The 24,041-nt window shown below is 42.8% G+C and overlaps 1 protein-coding gene across 5 annotated transcripts in view; it reads right to left on the bottom strand.

The window, feature by feature from the left end:
• Positions 1-24,041, bottom strand: part of SPIDR (scaffold protein involved in DNA repair) — a 318,470-nt gene that overhangs the window by 189,297 nt on the left and 105,132 nt on the right. For all 5 annotated transcript variants that reach the window (XR_008443798.1, XM_054017880.1, XM_054017881.1 and 2 more), the window contains one exon: positions 4,873-5,092. Coding sequence is in view for 4 of the 5 variants with exons in the window: in XM_054017880.1 (XP_053873855.1) it covers positions 4,873-5,092 (220 nt within the window). In the remaining variant the exon portion in view is untranslated. The remainder of the gene's footprint in view (positions 1-4,872; positions 5,093-24,041) is intronic.

Consider the following 24,041-nt stretch of genomic DNA (forward strand, 5'->3'; position numbering starts at 1 on the left):
CACCGAAGTGCCATTGAAGACCCGGTAGGGAACCGCGCGGTGAGTATAAGCCCCACATTTCCCACCCCCATCCAACCCCAACCCACGTCCTGCCCCCCTCAGAACCTGCAACCCATCAACACCCCCTCCCGAGACCCCCCCACCCTAACAGCCCCCCAGAACCCCATCCCCTACCCAACTCGCCCCGCTCTCTGTCCCCTGACTGCACCGACCCCATCCACCACCACCCCAACAGACCCCCAGAACTCCCACACCTACCCAACACCCCCCCCGTTCCCCATCCCCTGACTGCCCCCCACTCCAGAGCCTCTGCCCCCTCCAACCGCTCCCTGCCCCTTATCCAACCCCTCCTCCCAGCCCCGGCCCAGCCCCCTTACCATGCTGCTGTTAAGGATGCCGCGCGGCCACTGGAGCTCAAAGCCCCACCTCCTTACCATGCCGCTCAAAGCGGCAGGAGCTGCAGAGCTGCCCAGAGCGCTGGCGCCGGCAGCGCGGCACACTGGGGCTCTGAGGGGGGGAAGCGGGGGAGGGGCCAGGGCAGCCTTCCCAGCTGGGAGCTCAGGCAGGACGGTCCCGTGGGATGGATGTGGCCCGCGGACCGGAGTTTGCTCACTCGCCCTCCCCTTTAGGAACCGGTTCTACACCGGCTTCTAAATTTACCAACCGGTTCTTGCAAACTGGTGCAAACCAGCTCCAGTTCACCACTGACTATATTCCTTTTACAGATGGTAAGCTGTGACCACATAATGATCAAGAGGCAGTAGAACTCTGGAGTCTTTGCCTTGAGATGGTCTCCTTTTACCTTTTAGCTGGGAGTATGTCATGCAACTTGGATAAAAGTCATGATTATAAAAATTAAATACTTTTTCAATCGTTTTGTCAATCCAGTCATTAAAAATACCTAATGCTAAAAACAAAGGTTTGTATAATTCTAGTAAGTATTCATTTAAATTTTTAACATTGGCAATGGACTAAATCCTGTGCTCCTCTTCACTCCCTTCTCCCTGCTGAGCAGTGCCAATGGAACAAAGACTGATCACATCTGCCTTGTAAGGTTTTGTTTCCCTGCAGACGGTGGGAATACTCAGTAAAATAAATTCCCTTCAGTGAGGATTATAAATACACATTTTAAGTTTAACACAATGTATGAAACATTAACTAGGTGAAGAAAACTGATCCAATGATTGGAACAAATAGTGTCCGATCCTACACATTCTCTTTCACATATGAAGTTCCTTTGCATCAGTGGAAGTACTCATAAAAAGATCATTCATGTGAATAAGGCATAATTTTTGTCACAGAACTAAAATTAGTATTTGTCTTAATGTTACAGTAACACAGGATTCTGTATATAAAAGTGTTTAGGGACAAATCCAAACACGGCTTCCAAAAATATGCATGCATATTTTCTGCAGGACCCATTTGCTTATGCAACATTTTTGTCTTTTTATGTCAAGTTGTGATTTGTGCTCAACAAATGTCCACATCCAAACTCATCCTCTGAAACTGGAGATAATGCGAAGAGCAACTCTTTAAACACTGGCTCCTAAATTGTGCATGTAAGTTTTGCGCATGCACAAATCAGCACTTGTGTGTCTAATGACCTTATTCACATGCTCAGTTGATCAATCTGTGCGCACAAAGATTCAGTGCAAAACTCTGGAGAGTAATTTCAAGAACATATTTGAAAATGTTGCCCTATGGATTCAGCTTACACCAACAAAAGCAGGCCTCTCTTAACTCACCCCATTCTGCATCACACTGCAAGCACCTCAAAAGAGTGGATGATCTTATATACTGTGCCATGTGTCCCAAGTATACCAGGGTGATTTAAGGATGAGGTGGTGGCCTTTACCACAACTTTCTTTGTTGATATAAGTCAAACCTCAACCTTATTTTAACATCCTATTTTCTTATTCAGTTTCCTTTGTTTCTGACTGATGATATAAATAAAATAAATGTGTAAATAAGCTCATTTAAAAAATAGAAGTTCTATTTAAACAGCGTTTTGGTGTTTTCAGATGCTTTTTTCACCTGTTCACATGTTAAAAAAATAGCTTTATTTTAGAAAATGAAGTTCTGTCAGTTTTCCTTTAAAGGCCACAGCCGCATTTCATTATGACAAATTACACTCATTGTAGACTTGTACGTACTTCTGTCCACATCCACAGTCCTACTGATTCCTATTTTCTAACTAGAGAAGTCTGAAATGCTGAATCATAACACTAATGTGATGGAATCATTTATTAATGTTATAGAAGTGAATCTTATACTATTCAAAGCTTCATTTTATCTACTGTATATGACTTTGTGCCAAGCTTAAAAGGATCACGTAAAGTCTTTGGTCCAACACTTTAAACTGTGACTTTAAAAATAAACATTGAGTACCCTATTCTAAGCTTGAAAAAAATCACTTTTTGTTTTACCTTTTCTAACATTACTAGCCATAAATATTGTAACACAGTAACAAAAGATATTCAGTTCATAACATATTGGGTCAAACTAATCCACAGCGTATTGACTTCAGTGGATTTACATCAGGGATATTTTTCTCCCATTATCTTTGGAAGAGACATTGATTTGATATGATATGAACAGGTTTTTCCCTCATGTTTTTTCCCCCTTCAAATAATAAAAATGTTTATTCAATCCAAAGGTAGTGGAGGATATTTTGTTACTCTTAAGTAACAGTTTAACCGAATAAAAAATTATGCGGGAGTGGGGGTTAAGTGTAGTGGAGGAAACATCCACTAAATATAAGACAAGTTTCAAACTTATGTAGAATTACAACTTCCAAATTATAACCTTTTTTAAAAACAAGAAAAATGTTTATTTTAACAACATCCAGGCCAACTTCATTTAATATTTGGCTGAGTGAGGAAGACAATTTGGTATCAAAACACCACCAAAATGCATATCAGATATCACGGAACTTTGCCACTATTCACCAGTCTATAAATAAGCCTTTACAACAACAGAAATTATGAGAGCAGCTCTAACAACTCTGAAATGCCTAATGCATAAATATTCCGACTTCGTAAGATGATCTTTTGCCAAAATGAAGAACACTGTGGGGGTTCTGTGACTGCTCAGTGCTTAAGGAGCTTGTAAAAGATCTGCTTTTTTCTGTGTTGGGTTCCAAGTAACTATGCATAAATAGAGGTTATATACCTGTAAACTAGAAGTTCTTCAAGTTGTGTGGTCCTTATCTGTATTCCACACGTGGGTACACATATGCACCATGTGCCTGAGTCCAGAAATTCTATCAAGCACTTTCCACTGGCCCGCACCTGCTCAGCAAATCTCCTTGTGCTCCTGACTGACGGCATAAGAGGCATGCAGGACGACCCCTCTCCAATTCCTCCTCTTAATACAAATCCAGAGAGGTACGGAGCAGAGGGAATGGAGGGCAGGTAGTGGAATACAGATAGGGACCACAAATTGAAAAGAACTTCCAGTTACCAGTAAGTAACCGCCATTTCTTCTTCGAGTGCTGACACCTGACCCGCCCTTGCATCCCAGGACCCTGCAGGGCTGGAGGGTCCAAGTCAGTGTTAAGCTGGTACCTAGGGTCCAAGGCCTATTGATTTCCTGTGTGCACTCGGTCCCAGCTTGACTCAAGTCCCAGAAGATCTCTGGATATATCCCAGAGTTCCTGGCAGCAGAAGAGCAGCGCTGCAGGCAGCGGCGCAGTGGCCGGAAGCACCATTGCTGCCTGGCCAAACCCGCTCCCTGTTCCAGCTCCTCTTGCGGCGGCAGCTCCGGCTCCTCCTCGCTGCTGCACGGAGCTTGCCCAGAGCAGGGAGCAAAGATGATAGGCACGAGGCGGCTTTGGCTGCTGGGATGTTGCGGGTCATCCCTCCCCCAGCTATGCTGAACTGGGAGCCCTGCCGCTTCCCTACCCTGCAGAGCAGCCCACTTGCTCCTGGCCCCTCCCCCACCCCTGCTCTCCCTGAGGCTGTGTGTGCAAAGGCACCTGGGCAGTGTGTACTGTGAAAGCAGTGAGTGGGAGCAAGCCCCAAAACTTCCAAACAGCCTTCCTGTGATCTCTTATCCTTACCCCCTGAGGTGACGCAGATACTTTTACCTACTGCTGTTTGGGATAACACCTAAGATGACTATGAGAAAGATATTAGCAGATATTTCAGTTTGTATACAACCTTGGGTGGTGGGGAGAGGAGCAACAGCCCTACTATAAAAAGTCTCCAAACTGCTGACCCAATGCAACAATGCCTACATGCTACAACCAATCCTTCACTCTAAAAATATAGTCACCTTATGCTGCCCTCAGTCCAGAAAAGTAAAACAATTCAGCCAAAGTTATATTTTGACAAATTCCAGAAAAAGTTAACTATGTGTGCTACAGTTGAGTTTGTGGAGTGGAAGAGAGTTAGCAGTGAAAATGATAACCAGCCATTCACTGTAGTAGTCTTACTGATAAGTAGTGAGTGATTTATTTACTTTTTTCAGACACATTATCTTTCCATGGAGTATCTGCTGAGTACTGCACAGTTAGAATAGACTTTTCCACTGACAGGGATATACCTAAACTAAAGACAACACAGGAACATTCCTGACTCACTTTACCCCACCAGAAAATGGCATTATCGTTGTAAAATGTTCTTCATAACTTTCATGAATTCTAAACATGAAAACATTAAATGAAAATCCACAGCAGCACAAGCAGGTATTACATTTTCTTGTTACCTAACCTAGCATTGCATTAACATATCTGTCAGAAATTCTCACAAGCCACCAAAGACACAGGGCCTGACGCTCTGGAGCCTTTTCTGTAATAATGTGATGAACGGTCTGATAAAAATACCTTATATTTTAACACTATGGCTGGTGCAACCAACGTATTGTACTTACCAGGGAGGATAGATGTGGACAATATCCTGTGGGCCTCCCTTGAGGCGAGCTGCTGTTTCCTTTGTAAAGAGAACTTTGACTCTGGGTTCAGTATCAACGACAACATCTTCAGAGGAGCTGTCAGCAGACAGCTGTCCCAACTGTTGGCAGAGAGCAACTTGCATAGCACACTCTTCATGCACTTCTAAGATCTTCACAATTAATACACCAGATTTGCCTCCTGGAAAGTAAGCAAAGTGACAAAAACAAAATAAAAAGTTAGGAAGACGTGTCCTACAGATCAGAGTAGTGGCACACAGGTTCACATCCCATTTCCAGACTCCTCATTTCTTTTGACAAAGCAGTCAAAACTGTTTGTACGTGTTAAACAAACAAAGTGAAATAATACACCACCAGGCTATGAACCTGCTGTGTTACAATATGGTCACAAAACATATTCTATATAGATGTCATGAACTGAACAAAGCATGGAAGTCTCTCTGTGTATTCCAAATACTGATCACAGTACCATACACCATTTAAAAAAAAACCAACCAACACTATTTTTGAAGCTGTCAATATACCAGCCCTTCGTTTTTATTAAACTGTCTTTTAATGTTGCCTAATTTTCAATTCCTCGCTTCTTTTGTCCTTTTTTATGGCCAAATACGGTCTTGTCTGTGCAGTTAGAATAAGGAGGAATCGTACAGGTGATGGAAATCTTCCCCTGCAATGGGGGTAGCTAGACATACAGTTGTTGTACACCCAATCTCCTGCCACAAATACAGTCCATAGCCCTTAATAGCACCTGGGCCCTCCGCATACCCCATACACAGCGACAGTAGGCAAATCATACAGACAAAGGAGAACTCCCTGGATACTTTCTGCCACCTCCCATATTCCTTCACTGTAATGTAGGGAGGCACTGCAGAGACCCCTGCAGCAACAGTGTTTAGGGTGTTCTCAGGGCCGGTGCAACCCATTAGGCGACCTAGGCGATTGCCTAGGGCGCTACAATTTGGGGAGCGGCGACCGCGGTGGTATTTCGGTGGCGGAAGTCCCACCGCCTCTGTGGGGGGCGGCATTTCAGGGCACGACCTTCCACCGCCTAGGGTGGCAGAAAAGCTGGCGGCGCTTCTGGCTCTTCTGCACCCACAGAGGGTGTGCTAGAACTCCAAGTGTGCACCATCTCAAAAGCCCCACCGGGCAGATACTTTTCTTAGCTGCACAACTCTTACGCTATGGAAGTACCCATTTGACACCCATGAAGCTGCTGATGACACATCATTACTGTTTACACATTCAAGACAATGTAACTGTGAAGTTGATGGCTATGATATTGGATAAAAGTAAACAAAAAGGGATAAGACTCATTTTTCTTGTTTCAGGGCAACTGCAATGTTTTGTTCTGATTTCAACTTTTTATTTCAGTTTTTTTATTTTATATTAAAAGAATCATAGAAATGAAGGGCTGGAAGGTACCTCAAGAAATCATCAAGCCCAGCTCCCTGCATTGTGGCAGGACTAAGTAAACCTAGACCATCCCTGACAGGTGTTTGTCCAACTTGTTTTTCAAAGCTTCCAATGATGGGGACTCGAGGACATCCCTTGGAAGAACATTCCATAGCTTAAATACCCTTATAGTTAGAAAGTTTTCCTAACATCTAACCTAAATCTTGTCCTACCTTCAGTGGACATGGAAAACAATTGATCACCGTCCTCTAACAGCCCTTAAGATACTGGAAAATTTATTAGATCACCCCTCAGTCTTCTCTCAAGATTAAACATACCCAGTTTTTTCAACCTTTCCTCATCCGTCATGTTTTCTATACCTTTTATAATTTTTGTTGCTCTCCTCTAGACTCTTTCCAATTTGTCCATATCCTTCCTAAAGTGTTGTGTCAAGAATTGGATGAAATACTCTAGCTGGAATCATACCAATGCCAAGTAGAGCAGGACATTTACCTTCTGTGTATTACATACAACACTCATATTAGTCTTTTGTGCAGCTGCATTACATTGATGACTCATTCAGTTTGTGATCCACTATACCCCCCAGATCCTTTTCAGCAGTACTAACATCTAGCCAGTTATATCCCATTTTGTAATTGTACATTTGATTTTACCTTCCTAAGTACACTTGTCTTTATTGAATTTAATCTTGTTGAATTCAGACCAATTCTCCAATTTGTCAAGGTAATTTTGCATACTAATTCTGTCCTCCAAAATGTTTGCAACTCCTCCCAGCTTGGTGTCATCTGCACATTTTATAAGCATACACTCTAATCCATTATTCAAATGATTAATGAAAATATTAAATAGTGCCAGACCCAGAACTGACCTCTGTGGGACCACAGTAGATATGCTTTCCCAACTTAAGAAAGTAAGAACATAAGGCCATACTGGGTCAGACTAAAGGTCCATCAAGCCCAGTATCCTGTCCTCTGACAGTGGCCAATGGCAGGTGCCCCAAAGGGAATGAATAGACAGGTTATCATCAAGTGATTCATGCCCTGTCACCCAATCCCAGCTTCTGGCAAACAGAGGCTAGGGACACCATTCCTGCCCATCCTGGCTAATAGCCATTGATTGACCTATCTTCCATGAATCTATCTAACTCCTTTTTGAACCCCGTTCTAGTATTGGCCTTCACAACGCCCCCTAGCAAGGAGTTCCAGAGGTTGACAGTGTGTTGTGTGAAAAAATACTTTCTTGTGTTTGCCTGCCACCTATTAATTTCATTTGGTGGCCCCTTGTTCTTGTATTATAAGAAGAAGTAAATAACACTTCCTTATTTATTTTCTCTATACCACTCATGATTTTATAGACCTCTATCATATCCCCCCTTAGTCGCCTCTTTTTCAAGCTGAAAAGTCCCAGTCTTATTAATCTCTACTCATATGGAAGCCATTCTATACCCCTAATAATTTTTGTTGTCCTTTTCTGAACCTTTTCCAATTCCAATATATCTTTTTTGAGATGGGGCGACCACATCTGCACGCAGTATTCAAGGTGTGGGCATACCATAGATTTATATAGAGGCAATATGATATTTTCTGTCTCATTATCTATGCCTTTCCTGATGATTCCCAACATTCTGTTTGCTTTTTTGACTGCCGCTGCACATTGAGTGGATGATTTCAGAGAACTATCCACAATGACCCCAAAATCTCTTTCTTGAGTGGTAACAACTAATATAGACCCCATCATTGTATATGTATAGTTAGGATTAGGTTTTCCAATGTGCATTACTTTGCATTTATCAACACTGAATTTCATCTGCCATTTTGTTGCCATGTCACCCAGTATTGAGAGATCCTTTTGTAGCTCTTCCCAGTCTGCCTGGGACTTAAGTATCTTGAGTAGTTTTGTATCATCTGCAAATTTTGCCACCTCACTGTTTACCCCTTTTTCCAGATCGTTTATGAATATGTTGAATAGGACTGGTCCCAGTACAGACTCCTGGAGGACACCACTATTTACCTCTCTCCATTCTGAAAACTGACCATTTATTCCTACCCTTTGTTTCCTATCTTTTAACCAGTTACCGATCTATGAGAGGACCTTCCCTCTTGTTCCATGACTGCTTATCTTGCCTAAGAGCCTTTGGTGAGGGACCTTGTCAAAGGCTTTCTGAAAATCTAAATACACTATATCCACTGGATTTCCTTTGTCCACATACTTGTTGACCCCCTCAAAGAATTCTAGTAGATTGGTGAGGTGTGATTTCCCTTTATAAAAAACATGTTGACTATTTCCCAACAAATTATGTTCATCTATGTGTCTGACCATTTTGTTCTTTACGATAGTTTCAACAAATTTGCCCAGTACTGAAGTGAGGCTTACTGGCCTGTAGTTGCCAGGGTCACCTCTGGAGACCTTTTTAAAAATTGGTATCACATTAGCTATCCTCCAGTCATTTGGTACAGAAGCTGATTTAAATGATAGGTTACAGATGACAGTTAGTAGTCCTGCAATTTCACATTTGAGTTCCTTCAGAACTCTTGGGTGAATACCATCAGGTCCTGGAGACTTATTACTGTTTAGTTTATCAATTTTTTCCAAAACCTCCTCTAATGACACCTCAAATTGGGACAGTTCCTCAGATCTGTCACCCAGAAAGAATGACTCAACTTAACAGTAAGCCATTGAGAACTACGCTTTGAGTACAGTCTTTCAACCAGTTGTGCACCCACCTACAATACAACTAAATCACATTCCCTTGTTTGCTTACGAGTATGTTAAAAGCCTTATTAAAATCCAGGTATATTACTACTGCTTCCCAACCCCCACTCTCCATCCATTAGGTCAGTTTTTCTATCAAATAAGGAAATTAAGTTGTTTTGGCATGATTTGTACTTGACAAATCCATGCTGACTATTCCTTATAACCTTATTATCCTCCAGGTAATTAATTGTTTAATAATTTGCTCCGGTATCTTTCTAGGTATTGAAGTTAGGGTGACTGGTCTATAGTTCCTCAGGTCCTTCTTGTTCCCCTTTTTAAAGATAGGTACTATGTTCGCCGTTCTCCAGTCTTCTGGAACCTCTCCTGTCCTCCAGGAATTTTAAAAGATAATTGCTAATGGCTCCGAGGTTGCTTCAGCTAGTTCCTTACATACCCTAGGATGAATTTCATCAGGCCTTGCTGTCTGAAATACATCTAACTTATCTAAATATTCTTTTAACCTCTTCTCTCTCTATTTTGGCTTGCATTCCTTCCCCCTGGTTGTCAATATTAATTGTGTTGAGTATCTGGTGATCATTAACCCTTTTAGTGAAGACTGAAGCAAAATAGGCATTAAGCACCTCAGCTTTCTCGATGTTATCAGTTATTAGCTCTCCTTCCTCGCCAAGTAAAGGACATACACTTTCCTTCATTTTTCTCATGCTCCTAATGTATTTAAAGAACCTCTTTTTGTTGCTTTTTATGTCCCTTCCAGGTTTAACTCATTTTGTGACTTAGTCTTTATGATTTTGTCCCTACATACTTGTGCTGTTCTTTTGTACTCCATCAATTTGACCTTGTTTCCACTTTTTGTAGGACTCCTTTTTGATTTTCAGGTCATTAAAGAGCTCCTGATGGAGCCATATTGGCTTCTTACTAGTCTTCCTATTTTTCCTTGTAGTTGTGCCTTTAATATTGTCTCTTTGAGGAACTGCCAGCTCTCCTGAACTCCTTTTTCTCCTAGATTTTCTTCCCATGGAACCTTACCTTCTAGTTCTCTGAGTTTGTTAAAGTCCATTATCCTTATTCTGCTGCCCTCACTCCTTCCTTTCCTTAGAATCACGAAATCTATCGTTTCATGATCATGGTCACCCAAATTGCCTTTCACCTTCAGATTTGCTACCAATTCCTCCCTGTTGGTCAGAATCAAGTCTAAAATGACTATCCCCGTTACTTCCTCCACTTTCTAGAACAAACAATTGCCTTGATACATTCCAAGAATTGACTGGAAATTTTGTGTTTTGCTCTATTACTTTCCCAACAGATGTCTGGGTAGTTAAAGTCCCCCATTACTATCAGGTCTTGTGTTGTAGATATTTCTGTTATTTGTTTTAGAAATGCCTCATCCACCTTCTCTTCCATCTTCCTGCTTTGGTGGTCTATAGTAGGCTTCACCCATGACATCACCCCTATCTTTAACACTTATCTTTATCCAGAGACTCTCAACTGGACTGCCTCCCAACTTCTTCTGCATCTCAATTATATATATTCTTTATGTGTAACACAATCCTACTCCCTCTTTTCCCCGCCTGTCCTTTCTGAACAAGCTATACCCCTATACCAATATTCCAGTCATAAGACTTATCCCACTCTGTGATGCCAATTAAATCATAACTTAGCTTATGTACTAATACTTCTAGTGCTTCCTGTCTATTCCCCATGCTCCTTGCATTTGTGTAGAGACATCTAAAAATGTCCACAAACTTTTAAATGGAACTTTTCAACATTATCAGAACACTCTGTTTCAATTTTCATTTCAAAACAAGTTTTTACCAGAAGCAGCAGATTTCTATGAAACATTTTGCTTTCAACAAATCAGCATTTTCTGATGGAAAACATTTCTCATTAGTTCTACCCAGGAGACCTGAGTTCTGTTCCCAGCTCGGCCTGTTGGATGATCTTGGGCAAGCCACTTCAGCTCATACTGCCTCATTTTCCTCTTTTGTAAAGCATTTTGAGATCTACTGATAAAAACTGCTATTCAGGAACTAGATTTTATTCTATTATTATTATTACACGTCTTTCTCCTCCTCTCAGGACACATTGTTAGGTGACAATCTAACCTCAAGAGTTATCTAAAACAGTTGCGTTCTGCTTATGCACAAGCTTCTAATAAACCTATGATGCCAAAGTTTGGGCAGGTTTTCAACTTTAGAATATTCACGCTCTCATGAACTAACTTGAGAATATTCACACTCATATGAATTATACTTGAATACTTGTGGTTCTCAGCCAACTCTAAATCATGTGGCATTCATAAATAGACTTTCCCAATCACAAAAAATCCCTGCCTTTAAAGTACACCTCTACCCCAATATAACGCTGTCCTCGGGAGCCAAAAAAATCTTAGCACGTGATAGGTGAAACTGTGTTATATCTGTGTATGGGGTATGCAGAGGCCAATCTAGCATTTGAAATATCCAGCTCTAATAAATTAAGTTTTGCCATTTTGACTATACAGCATATAATTATGTCAACTGATCCAGCAGTACAGTAATACTACTTCAGAAAATTGCTGTAGGACAAGATGATGATCTGACAAGGTAAAACACACTGGGTTCTGTTTTTAGTAATATACATGAAAATGAGCCACATTTGAAAATACAAAAATATTTTTAAATTAATTCTTAATTTTATATGAAACCCTAGAAAAGACAAGAGACACCCCATTCCCACTATTCTCTCAAAGTATACAGAACCACAACCTATTTGTTTATTTATATTCTTACAGATAGTTACATTTAATTACTCAGAAACTGTGCTCTTACTCCTGTTGACAGAATGCTCTCTCTCAAACACCAGGAGAAGCAGCCTGGATTGCTGGCAAAAGATGAAATGGGAAAGTACAGAATGCAGCTTTAATGTTTAATTCATTTGGCTCTTGGATTTTTATGCCAATTAAATCATCAAATGTGTCTGCTTGCGCATAGAGGGTGTGTGTATGGGTGAGGAGGCAGACTGGACAGCTGTAATTTTGGCAGCTTCAGGCTTGGTTGTTTGTGTGAAGATGTTACTTGAAGTGTTTTCCTTTCTACTTTGGATAATATATGGAAGTTCTTGTCAACCTGCTAAAGACTTCATTCTACTTTATTGCACTGCCAAGGCAGAATTACATTTTTGCATTCAGTGATGCAGAACCTAGGGAGAGCAAGCCTAGAGGTATGCCGGGGACCGTGGCTGAGCAAGCCGAAAATGTGCCAGGGGGAGGAGGGCTCAGACTTGCTTGTCCCCAGCCCCTGGCACCCTAACCCAGGCGGGGAGCGGAAGCCGCCTCCCCAGCCAGGCTCTCTCAGGCAGCTGCCAGCCCACCATGCTGCAGAGCAACGTCCCTGCAGCTGGAAGTGGCTGGTCCCACCTCTTCCACTCCCCTGATGGCACCCAGCCCTGCCTCCGCTCTTCCTGCCCCATTCTACACTCTCCCCTGCCAATTTCTGCCCCCGCTCCTCCCCCTCCCTCCAGTACCTCCTGCATGCCACTGAACAGCTGATCCACAGCAAGCGGGAGGCCCGGGAGAGGAGTGATTGGCAGGGCCCGCCACCAGCTGGAGCACTGGAGGGTAGAGGCGAGGAGGGGCACAACGGTGGGTGCTGAGAACCCACTTTTTTTTTTTCTGGAGCACTCATTGAGTCGGTGCCTATGCTGACTACTACTGACTGAATAGTTGAAGCAATAGCTGTGAAACTATATAATGTAGAGGGATTATACTGAGGACAAAATATAAAATAGAAACTATGCTAATTGGTCCATTATTAAATATGTATATAGATAAAATGTGACTAGAGTTAATTAAACAGACACCATTTTACCTGCCCAATTAAAACTTTGATTCTGCCATCTGCAGGAATCTTCTTGAAAACACAAAAATAGTTTTTTTCCAGATTGTCCTTGTCATTCAGGACTATAATACATTCAGGATGAATACAGGACTATAAATTTTTGAAAAATTGTTTGTGAAATTCTTGGAACTGCAAGCTTTTCTCTATCTTTTGTCTCAGCTGAAGCAAGAGGACTACTGAGTAAAACTATCTATCCAGAATCTATTTTACATCTGTCTCTATAATCTGTAAAACCAGGGCTGTTAAATACAGTGCAACAGAAAAGCTGCAATTCAGTGAAAATAAGAATGATACAATATCTTCAGTGGTGGACTATTAAAGTGTATATTATTTATTAAATAGACTAAGAGCTCCTTAATATTGACTCTTTAAAAATGTAACTTATTTCTTCAAGTATTAGGTCCTGACTCAAAGACCATTGAGGTCAAAGCTGTTCCATGAAATAAACAGTTTCCCATAAAACCGTAAACAGATGAATTATAAATTATGTAGAAATGCAAGGGACAGTTCAAGTATATGATAATTACTTGCAAAGATTAAATAAAAAAGCCATTTAATTGGGCTGCAAAGGAGGCTTGGAGGGTAAAAGTGAAAACTATGTGTCTCGTTTGCTCCCCACCACCCCTGAAGCTGTAAGAGCCCTAAATTATACTGCAGCTCATTTAGTCCCAGGGAAGATGGAGCAGAGTAAGTTTCTCAGGACAAAACAGCAGAGATAACCTTGGGAAAGAATTTACGCATCTCTTCAGAAGAGATGCACCAGTGTGAAAATTATGGCGATGAGGGAATTCAAGGGAATAGGATAAGAGGAAGGGGAGATATATGAAGTAATCAGTCAACAAAAATGGAAATTCATATGCTCATATTTCTCTCTTTCACACACCCCGCCCCGTAAGATTTAAACGGCCAAAACAATGCATAATAAATAGAGCCATGCAAATCTGCGGATATCTGTGGACCATATTTATGGATCGCGGATGGATGGGGATCCAAATTTTGTATCCATGCAGGACTCTAATAATAAGGTCAAGCTATAATCAGTGCCAGGAGAAATCCAGGGGCACAGAATTCCCACAAAAATCAAGATCAACAAATCTTATCCAACACCCTAGAAAATAGGGAAAGCTGTTTTCCAAACTAAACCATAATTTAAAGCAAAATTATTAAATATTTTTGTTCCTGTTTTGTGCAAAGGTAGTCTGGACAGCATATGATTGGTTTTATCATGTGAGCAGCCAAGCTCTTCAGCTCTTCCAAGCCAACCTATTGAGCTGACATCATCTGAGTGGGGTGACAGCTCAGCTTCTGAGGACAGATATTTCAGGGAAAGCAATTATGGACAGTCACTTATCAAATATAATTAAAAAAACTACAGAACCAAATTATATGATTTACAGATTACAGTAGTTTTGTTATATACTTGATGTATCAAAATAATTAAAAATAATAATTTAACAGTCTGAATTTCCTAGGAATTTGCCATTTTGGCTCCCAAGAAAATGATATACATTTTCTGTTGGATTTCTATTTCTGCCTGTAACACTTCATAGAAAAAAAATCTTTTTATAGAAATGCAAACTTTTTTTTGTTGCATTTTTTAGTTAAAAGATAGTTAATGATAAGCTCTCAATTGTCCCTGCTGGTTACTAATTTTAAAATGAGACAATATTTTAATCCACACTAACGTCTATTTGTCTAATTTGGGCCTGATTTTGCATGGCACTGAGCGCCTCTTGGAGGGTGCTGAATGCCTTCAACTTCCATTATATTCAGTGGAGCAATGGCCAATTCTATACTTCTATACTTCCCAGATTCAGGCCATATTTGTATTTTCTTCTCAAGTTACAAAAAAGTCTTGAACATTTCTTTTTTAAGTCAGTAGTTTTTCAACCTGGCTTCCCTTCCTTTGCTCCTCCTTCCTGCAGTAGAAGTCTCCAAGCATGGGTACTTCAAACTCAGCAAGCAGTTGAATGCCATTCCAAAGCCAATGTCTCAAACTAGGAGGCAGAGTGGGGCTTCCGGGGGCTTCACAGCACATGCATACATGTCTTGATGTTAGTCAGTCCTAAAGAGATCATATTTCTTCATGTGGTGATAATTTCTGAAGCCACTCAAGTTCTATTTTTGAGAATATAAAAGACTATAGATGAAAGACTGCCTCTTTGCCCCACCTATGGACATATGGAAGAGGCTGTCTGAATTTGAAATGTTCTGTGCTCTTTAATAAATTATTTAAGCTGTTTTGAGTGATTGAACATGCCATTATTCTCTCTCATAGGAAGGCCAAAACATAATACCAAGAATACTTGCTTGTAAAAAAACAAGCAAAAAAGAGAAAGTTATTTACCTTATAGAAAAAATGGTTACCTAGCTTTTTGTAACTGTTGTTCTTCAAGATGTGTTGCTCATGTCCATTCCATTCTAGGTGTGTGCGCACCCACCTGCACAGTTGTCGGAGATTTTGGCCTTAGCGGTATCTGTAGGGGTGGCTGTGGCGCCCTCTAGAGTGCTGTGCTCAGGTGCCGCCGGCCCTATGCCCTCTCAGTTCCTTCTTGCCGGCAACTCCAACAGAGGAGCAGGAGGGCAGGTAATGGAATGGACATGAGCAACACATCTCTAACATCAACAGTTACGAAAAGCTAGGTAACCGTTTTTCTTCTTTCAGTGCTTGCTCATGTTGATTCCATTCTAGGTGACTCACAAGCAGTGTCTATGGAGGTGGGCTCGGAGTTCACAGCTTTGCAGCTTGCAGTACTGCTCTATCAAAGCTAGCATTGTCCCAGCCTGCTGGGTAAGCGTGTAGTGAGACGTAACAGTATGGACCGATGGCCAAGTGGCCGCCCTACAGATGTCCTGGATAGGCACTTAGGCCAGAAAGGCTGCTGAACAGGCCTGCACGTAGAGTGGGCAGTGATGATAACCGGGGACGGCACCTTGGCTTGATCATAGCAGAAGCGAATGCAGGCTTTCCAAGAAGAAATTCTTTGAGTGAATACAGGGTGACCTTTCATCCTGTTGGCCACAGCAACGAATAATTGCCTTGACTTACGGAATGGCTTGGTCTTTTCAATGTAGAAGGCCAGAGCACCACCTGACATCCAGGGCATGTACCTGTGCTCCTCCTCCAACTTATGCGGCTTCAGAAAGAAGACCGGTAAGTAAACGTCTTGGCTCGACTGAAACTGAGATACTACCTTGGGAAGGAAGGCCAAGTGCGGTCTTAGCTAGACCTTGTCCTTGAAGAAGACCGTGTAAGGTGGGCTCCAAGGTGAGCGTCCAAATCTCGGATACCTAGCAGGTTGACGTCACCATGACCAGGAATGCAACCTTCCAGGAGAGAAGGAGACAGCAGGAAGCCAGAAGTTTGAAGGGGGAACTCATGAGCTATGATAGCATCAGATTCAGGTTCCACGGAGAACAGGATCCCCGATATCTGGGTAGAGGCACTCCAGCCCCTTAAGGAATCTGGCTGTGATATCCTGAGAGAAAACCGACTGCCCTCAAGCCACGGGTGGAAGGCTGAGATGGCCGCTAGATGGACCTTGAACGATGAGAGCGACAAGCCCTGGAGCTTGAGATGCAGGAGGTAGCTTAGAATAACAAAAGCTCACTCGGGACGGACATCCTTATCCGCCCTCCAGCAGGTGGACTGCTTCCATTTGGCCAGGTAGATTGCTCTGGTGGAGGCTTTCTACTTCCCAACAGGACTTGCTGGACCTTGGCCAAGCACTGCCACTCCTGTGCGTTTAGCCACACAGCAATTAAGCTGTCAGATGTAGTGCCGACAGGTTCAGGTGCAGAAGACTGCCGTGGTTCTGGAACAACAGGTCCACCCTGAACGGCAGCTGGAACGGGGTCGCCACAGAGAGGTACAGCAGAGTGCTGAACCAGTGTTGGCACAGCCAGACTGGCACTATGAGGATGACCTTCACCCTGTCCTGTTTGATCTTCATGAGGACCCTGCGCAGCAACAGCACGGGAGGGAAGGCGTACATCAGAGCCCCCGACCATGGGAGCAGGAAGGCATCTGACAGGGATCCTCTGTCCAGGCCCTGAAACGAGCAGAAAACGTGACATTTTCTGTTCTGCCTGGATGCGAATAGGTCCACCTGGGTACATCCCCACTTGTGGAAGATAGAACTGACCACCTCCGGATGAAGGGACCACTTGTTGCAAGACGAGAATGTCCTGCTGAGGCAATCTGCCCAAGCATTCTTGGCCCCTGGGCAGTGAGCAGCTACGAGATGGATGTCATGCTGCAGACAAGTATCAGGGGGTAGCCGTGTTAGTCTGCAGCATAAACAACAAGGAGTCTGGTGGCACCTTAAAGACTAACAGATTTATTTGGGCATAAGCTTTTGTGGGTAAAAACCCACTCAGATGCATCTGAAGAAGTGAGGTTTTTACCCATGAAAGCTTATGCCCAAATAAATCTGTTAGTCTTTAAGGTGCCACGAGACTCCTTGTTGTTTATGCTGCAGACAGAAGTTCCAGAGCCAGAGGACTTCTAGGCAGAGGGCAGACGACCTGGCTCTGCCCTGCCAGTTGATATAGAAGACAGAGGCCGTGTTGTCCTTCAGGACCTGAACCACCATGCCTTGAATGTGGGGCAGAAAGGCTCCGCAGGCTAGGCAAACCACCCTGAGTTTCCTGACATTGATGTGCAGAGATCGATCATAACTGGACCAATGATCTTACATACGGAGATTGCCCAGGGAGGCTCCCCATCTTAAGTCCGAAGCATCAGAAGCAAGAGTCACAACAAGACAGGGGCTGCGAAGGGACTCCTTCCAGTACCGACGTGAGATCTTGCCACCAGGTGAGAGACGACAGTAGGCTGTTTTTTGAGATGTGGTGTCCCTATCTCTATTCCACTGTGGGGGTACATGCACCCAGAGAATTTTCAAAGCAGCGTCCGCTGCTCCACACATACGCCCTGGTTCACCTCATGCCTCCAACCGGAGAGATAAAAGGTGGGGGCAGACTGACTGCTTCTCCAGTTCCTTCTCCACTGCAAAATAGGGAAGATCCAAAGCATAGGGGAAGGAGGACAGATAATGAAATACAGATGGGGACCACACTACTGTAAGTAACTTTCTCTTCTTCTTCCAGTGCTGGTTCCACTGTGGGTGACTGACAAACAGTACTCAAATAGGAGGAGGGTCCCTTCATAAATGGCAGAGCCAAATGAGGGACTGCTATTCCAAAAGATGCATCAGCAGAGTAATCCTGTACCAAGGGATAGTGTCTAGAAAACATGTGGACTGAGCTCCAAGTAGCTGCCTTACAAATATCAAGAAGTGATACATCTTGAAGCAATGCCATATACATTGCTTGTGCTCTTGTGGAATGAGCTCTTACCCCATGAGGAGGGGGAAGATCAGACATCTGATAGCAGAGCAAAATACAGATATCAAAATATATTTTTACAGATGTCATAAACATACAGCTAAGGGTAGCATAAAATCCTTTTTTACCCTGTAAAGCAGGGGTAGGCAACCTATGGCACGTATGCCAAAGACGGCACGCAAGTTGATTTTCAGTGGCACTCACGCTGCCCGGGTCCTGGCCACCGGTCCGGGGGGCTCTGCATTTTAATTTAATTTTAAATGAAACTTCTAAACATTTTGAAACCTTATTTACTTTACATACAACAATAGTTTAGTTATGTATTATAGACTTCTAGAAAGAGACCTTCTAAAAAGGTTAAACTGTATTACTGGCACGCGAAACCTTAAATTAGAGTGAATAAATGAAGACTCGGCACACCACTTCTGAAAGGTTGCCGACCCCTGCTGTAAAGGGTTAATTCCTCTTTTACCTGTAAAGGTTAAGAAGCTCAGATAACCTGGGTGATACCTGACCAAAAGGACCAATAAGGAGAGAAGATACTTTCAAATCTGTTGGGGAAGATTTTGGTCTGTGTCTCTCGGAGCCAGCCAAGAAACCAGGCAGGGAAGTTACATCTTCTTATGTACATCTGAACTAAGCATCTAGTATTGCAGAAATAGTAAGTAATAGCAGAAAAGAAATATGTTCGATTACCTTTTGTTTTAGCTTGTGAATTTTCCCTGTGCTAAGAGGGAGGTTTATTCCTGTTTTTGTAACTTTCAGGTTTTGCCTAGAGGGGAAATCCTCTGTGTTCTTGAGTCTTTTGTTATTATGTAAAGTACTTACCATCCTGATTTTACAGAGGTGATTCTTTTACCTTTTCTTTAATTAAAATTCTTCTTTTAAGAACCTGATTGATTTTTCATTGTTCTTAAGATCCAAGGGTTTGGGCCTGTGTTCACCTGTACCAATTGGTGAGGATATTATTCTCAAGCCTCCCCAGGAAAGGGAGTGTAGGGATTTGGGGGGATAGTTGGGGAAGGTAGGGCTCCAAGTGGCCTTCCCTAAATGTTTGTTTAAATCACTTGGTGGTGGCAGCAATACTAAGGCTAGAAAGGAATTTGTGCCTTGGGAAGTTTTTAACCTAAGCTGGTAAAAATAAGCTTAGGGGGTCTTTCATGTGGGTCCCAACATCTGTATCCCAGAGTTCAAAGTGGGGAAGGAACCCTGACAACAGATAAGAAAGTCAAAGCTTTGGACACTGGCGGTTCCGACCTAGACTACGAGGTGAGTCAGAAATGGAGAGGTGGTCGGTCTGCCCTGCCTTTTATCACCTTGGTCAGAGACAAGAAACATGTGTGGACCAACAGACACTGCTTTCAAAATTCTCTGGCTCTGGCACACTGAGTGCACATTTACCCACGTGAATACACGTAGGGACCAGCAACTCAAAGAAGGAGCAAATTTACATTTGGTTTTGTTTTCAACACTGCAACAAGTTCAGACATTTGGCTAGTAAAAGAGGATACAAACAGAAATGTGGCCCTTTGCCATTCCTCTATAGGCCTAAAATAATAATGTATAGTATTAACTCTTAAGTAGCAATTAAGTAAAAGACAGCTAGACTAGGATAGAATGAATAAGCAAGTGAAGCTCAAACGCTTACAGATTTTCATATTCTTAGGACTTGTCTACACAATGTATTAGCGCACTCCAGCTAGGGTGTAAATTCTAGTACGGACCAGCATGTTGCACACTAACTATCCATGTGGTCCCTGGTAGTGCGGACTACAAGTTCCCTAGTGCACAGTGACTTAGTGCCACGACTATGTCAATGTGCAGTCCCTTCAAAACTGCACTACCCCTTTCAACTGCATAAAGTTTATACCTCTTGTCCTTGTCTTAAGGACTTTCACAACTCTGCCCCTCCACTAGTTTTCTGTTCCTGTGTCAGATTGAATTTCTGCCCTGCCACAGACCTGCTCACCCAAAAAAAGTTTGGGTTATAACTCTGGAGTAAATTGGAAGTTCCCACAACCCCAAAACACACATCCTGAAGTCTTTGTTATTTCTGTCCTCTGTCTCAAAGACATAGAGCTTGCATAAATAGTTATGACTATCTAATCCTTTTTTCTATTAGAAATGCTAAATATGCAACATAGCAATGTATTAAGCCTCTTGTAATGATTGCAGAAAAAGAAAATAAAAACAACCCTCAGATAAATAAAATGTACACTGTACAAAGCTTCAGCGTTTTCATTCTTAAAATCTACAGCACAGAATCCCCTAATACCATATGTATCCCCTGCTATAAAGAACAGATTCTTCACAACATCATCCAGTACAACGTAGCTGTTGCCTTCCACATCATGCAAGCCCCTTAGAAATTGCAGATGCTTCCTCTGCAACAGGCAGACCTAGTCAGTACAAAGTTCAGCTGCCAAAGACTCCCCCTTGCTCCAGTGACATTTCCGGTTTGCAAGATACAGAGCTGAATGAGGAGGAAAAGATGTGTATAAATGACCTCACAGAATCTTGTACTCAGTTACTTCAGATTCTTGGGACTACCTATTCCACCCACCAAGAGATAAGTAGTCCAAGGAATTATGAAATCTTCACAACCACATGTACATAGATGGGCCAGATGGCTATAAAAACACAAACCCAAGAACAAAAGGAAATACATTAGATTATTAGGGGGAGGTTCTTGCCCTCCCCCAATCACTAGAGTGCCTTCATGTATCCCTCACACCTAAAAGATTGGTATTGTGTTGGTTAAAAAACTCCTCATCCCAGTCTCCATTACATTTGGGGGCGAGGAGCCTGTCAAATCATCGTTGTGGAGAAATGTTGGAGGAACTCTGTCTCTTCTCTCTCATTACACCTTTTACTAACAGGGCAAGTGGGTTATCTTAGTCTTGTTCTCTCTCTCTGACTGAAATGGAGTTATCAGCCAAGAAGAACCCAATGAAGTTATGTACACAACAGCCTCTCTTTAAAATTGTTCTCAGTTGACATTCGCATCCCCATAGTGAGGCACCCAGGGGTTCACTAGGTATGCGCTCCCCCTCTGCCGTAGGGTTGCCAACTTTCTACTCGCACAAAACCGAACACCCTTGCCCAGCCCCCTACCCCGCCCCTCCTCCAAGGCCCCGTCCCCCATTCACTCCACCCCTCACCCCCGGTCACTCACTCTCCCCATTCATATTCATTTTCACCAGGTTGGCTCAGAGGGTTGGGGTGCGGGAGGGAGTGAGGGCTCCGGCTGGGGGTGCGGGCTCTGGAGTGGGTTGAAATGAGGAGTTCAGGGTGCGGGACGGGGCTCTGGGCTGCGGCAGTGGGTTAGGGTGCACAGGGGGTGAGGGCTCTAGGATGGGACTGGGGATGAAGGGTGTGGAGTATAGATTTTAAGTGATTATAAGTCAAAGCATAACAAGTCAGATTTGGTTAAATGAAATAAAACCAAAACGCATTCTAAGCTGATCTTAACATTTTCAGTGCCCTTACAAACTTAGATGCTTCTCACCACAGGCTGGCTGGTTGCCCTTCAGCCAGGCTCTCCCCTTTGATCAGCTCTTCAGTCGCTTGGAGGTGGAAGAGAGTGATAAAAGTGTCTCCCTTTTATCAGATTCTTTCTTCCCTCTTGGCTTTGCCCCCCCACCATCCCCTTCAGAGTCAGCTGAGCATTACCTCATCGTAGTCCTAAACTGACCAAGGGAAGGGGGGGGGTGACTCACTTGAGAGTCCAACAGATCCTTTGTTGCTGCCTAGGCCACTGTCCTTTGTTCCTGTGAGTCTGGGCTGGGTTTGTCCCATACATGCCCTGATGAGGTGTGAACTGCCCCTCTGCTCCTGGAGAGTTTTGCTTGGGCTTGTTTTAAGCCACGAGGACACATTTTCAGCCTCATAACTATATATATGAAAATGCAACCTATAACATTACTAAAACAACAATGCTCAGTGCATCATGAGCCTTCCGAAGACACCCAACATGACAAACTTTGCATTGGATACCACACAATCCTATTATAAGGATGAACATGGTGGTGCAAGGTGTTCCCCCGAGGTACAGAGCATCACAACCCCCTCCCCCTACACTTGAACAATCTTCCAAAGGACCAACAGCTATATACAGCAATCAGATGTAATATAGTCATAGTTAGCCTCTACCTCAAGAAGGGGCAACTATGGAATACATGATGCACCATTCCACAGGTGCTAAAATGGAGATACTTCTATCTACAGAATAAGGTGTAGGCTCTGTTGTGGCAGAGCCCAGGAAACTCTCAGACATTCCAAGCTGCTATGGAGTCTCAATTCACTGTATGAAAGACAACGAACACATGCTTCAAGGGGGCGCTGTTTTCTGAAACAGTAACTCTCCTACAGAGAGGCAGCCAAACCACACCGGTTACATACAATTAAGCTCTGCAACAGAAAGGAGGTCGGCAAAACAAAGGATTTTTTAAAGAATAAAGCCAAAAAGAAAGATTTCATTGGATGACATGGAGGCTGACACAACATCCAAGATAATAGCAAAATGAAAGCTTCAGTTTTTGCAACATAAAATGCCATGAGGGGGTCAGCCAGACCCTTCTGGAAACATTTATCCTAAAATCACAAATAAAACCAAAAGCTTTGGATTAATTTCATTGCGAATTCCTCCCTACTTCCTTATCACTGAATTTCTGGTCTATGTGAACATACAATACAGAGCATCCAAAATGACTTAACAGATCTTCAACAACTAAGCTGCTTCTCCTCGCACTGATCACTGTGCTCATCTGTCTCTTTTGCGTCTGCCTTTAGCAACAGAAGCAGAGACAAGAGCCACATGAGAGTCAGAAACAATCCTGCATTTTAGAAATATTATCAGAGCAAAGAAAACTCAGAAGGCTGAGTATCATGCTGCCTGGAGCAGCTCACAGCCAAGAGTACCAACCTCAGGGCAGACTGACAAAAGCAGGGTAGACACCCCAAACTGGTGGTATGTTCTATAATTAGATTACAACAACCCAGTAACAAATGTGAATTCCTATCTCACTGTACCAGTCTTACCATGGAGTCACAAACAGTCCCCTTGGGCTCCCCAGTCTATCTTGCCACACAGGCAAGCTGGATTTAGTGATAAATGATCACTTACACCAAAAATCACAAAATATTCAGGTTGCTCCCAATCCCAAGAGACCAGCCACTTACCCCAGATCAATTTGTTTTTGGCATGAGATCTAAGGTACAATGCCTACAGCCAAATCTGTAATAAATTAACTAAAGGTTTATTAACTAGGAAAAAGAAGTAAGTGAGTTATTTACAGGCTAAAGCAGGCAAACATATATACACAAATGAGTTTAAGTCTGTGATTGAAAAGGTGACAGATGTAGTAATCTGTCAACACCGGACATCTTTTTAGGGCTTAACTGAGGACAACCCTGGGGATCTCTGCTTTTTGTTTCTTAGCTCCTGCCCTTGTGAGATTCCAAACAGCAAAGAGAATAAAAACTCTTCATGCTAGTAATTTTTGTTTCCCTCTTCCAGCATTCAAGTGGATGGCACAAGGCCTTCTGCACATACTTCTCCATGGGTGGACATGGTCAACAAAGCTTTTGTCTTACAATGGCCTACTTAATGTTTGATAGTCTTCTTGGATGGGTAGGGGGGACTGACTCTTCCTGTCTGAGTTCACAATTTCAGAGCAGGCATTTTTACAATCAGAACACAAACTTTATAGCATGGAATATAGATAGACATTACAAGTGAGATTAATGTATGAGGCAATTTACAAGCATTTCATAGAG

This window comes from Malaclemys terrapin, chromosome 2 (assembly GCF_027887155.1).
Source record: "Malaclemys terrapin pileata isolate rMalTer1 chromosome 2, rMalTer1.hap1, whole genome shotgun sequence".
NCBI classification, from domain to species: domain Eukaryota; kingdom Metazoa; phylum Chordata; order Testudines; family Emydidae; genus Malaclemys; species Malaclemys terrapin.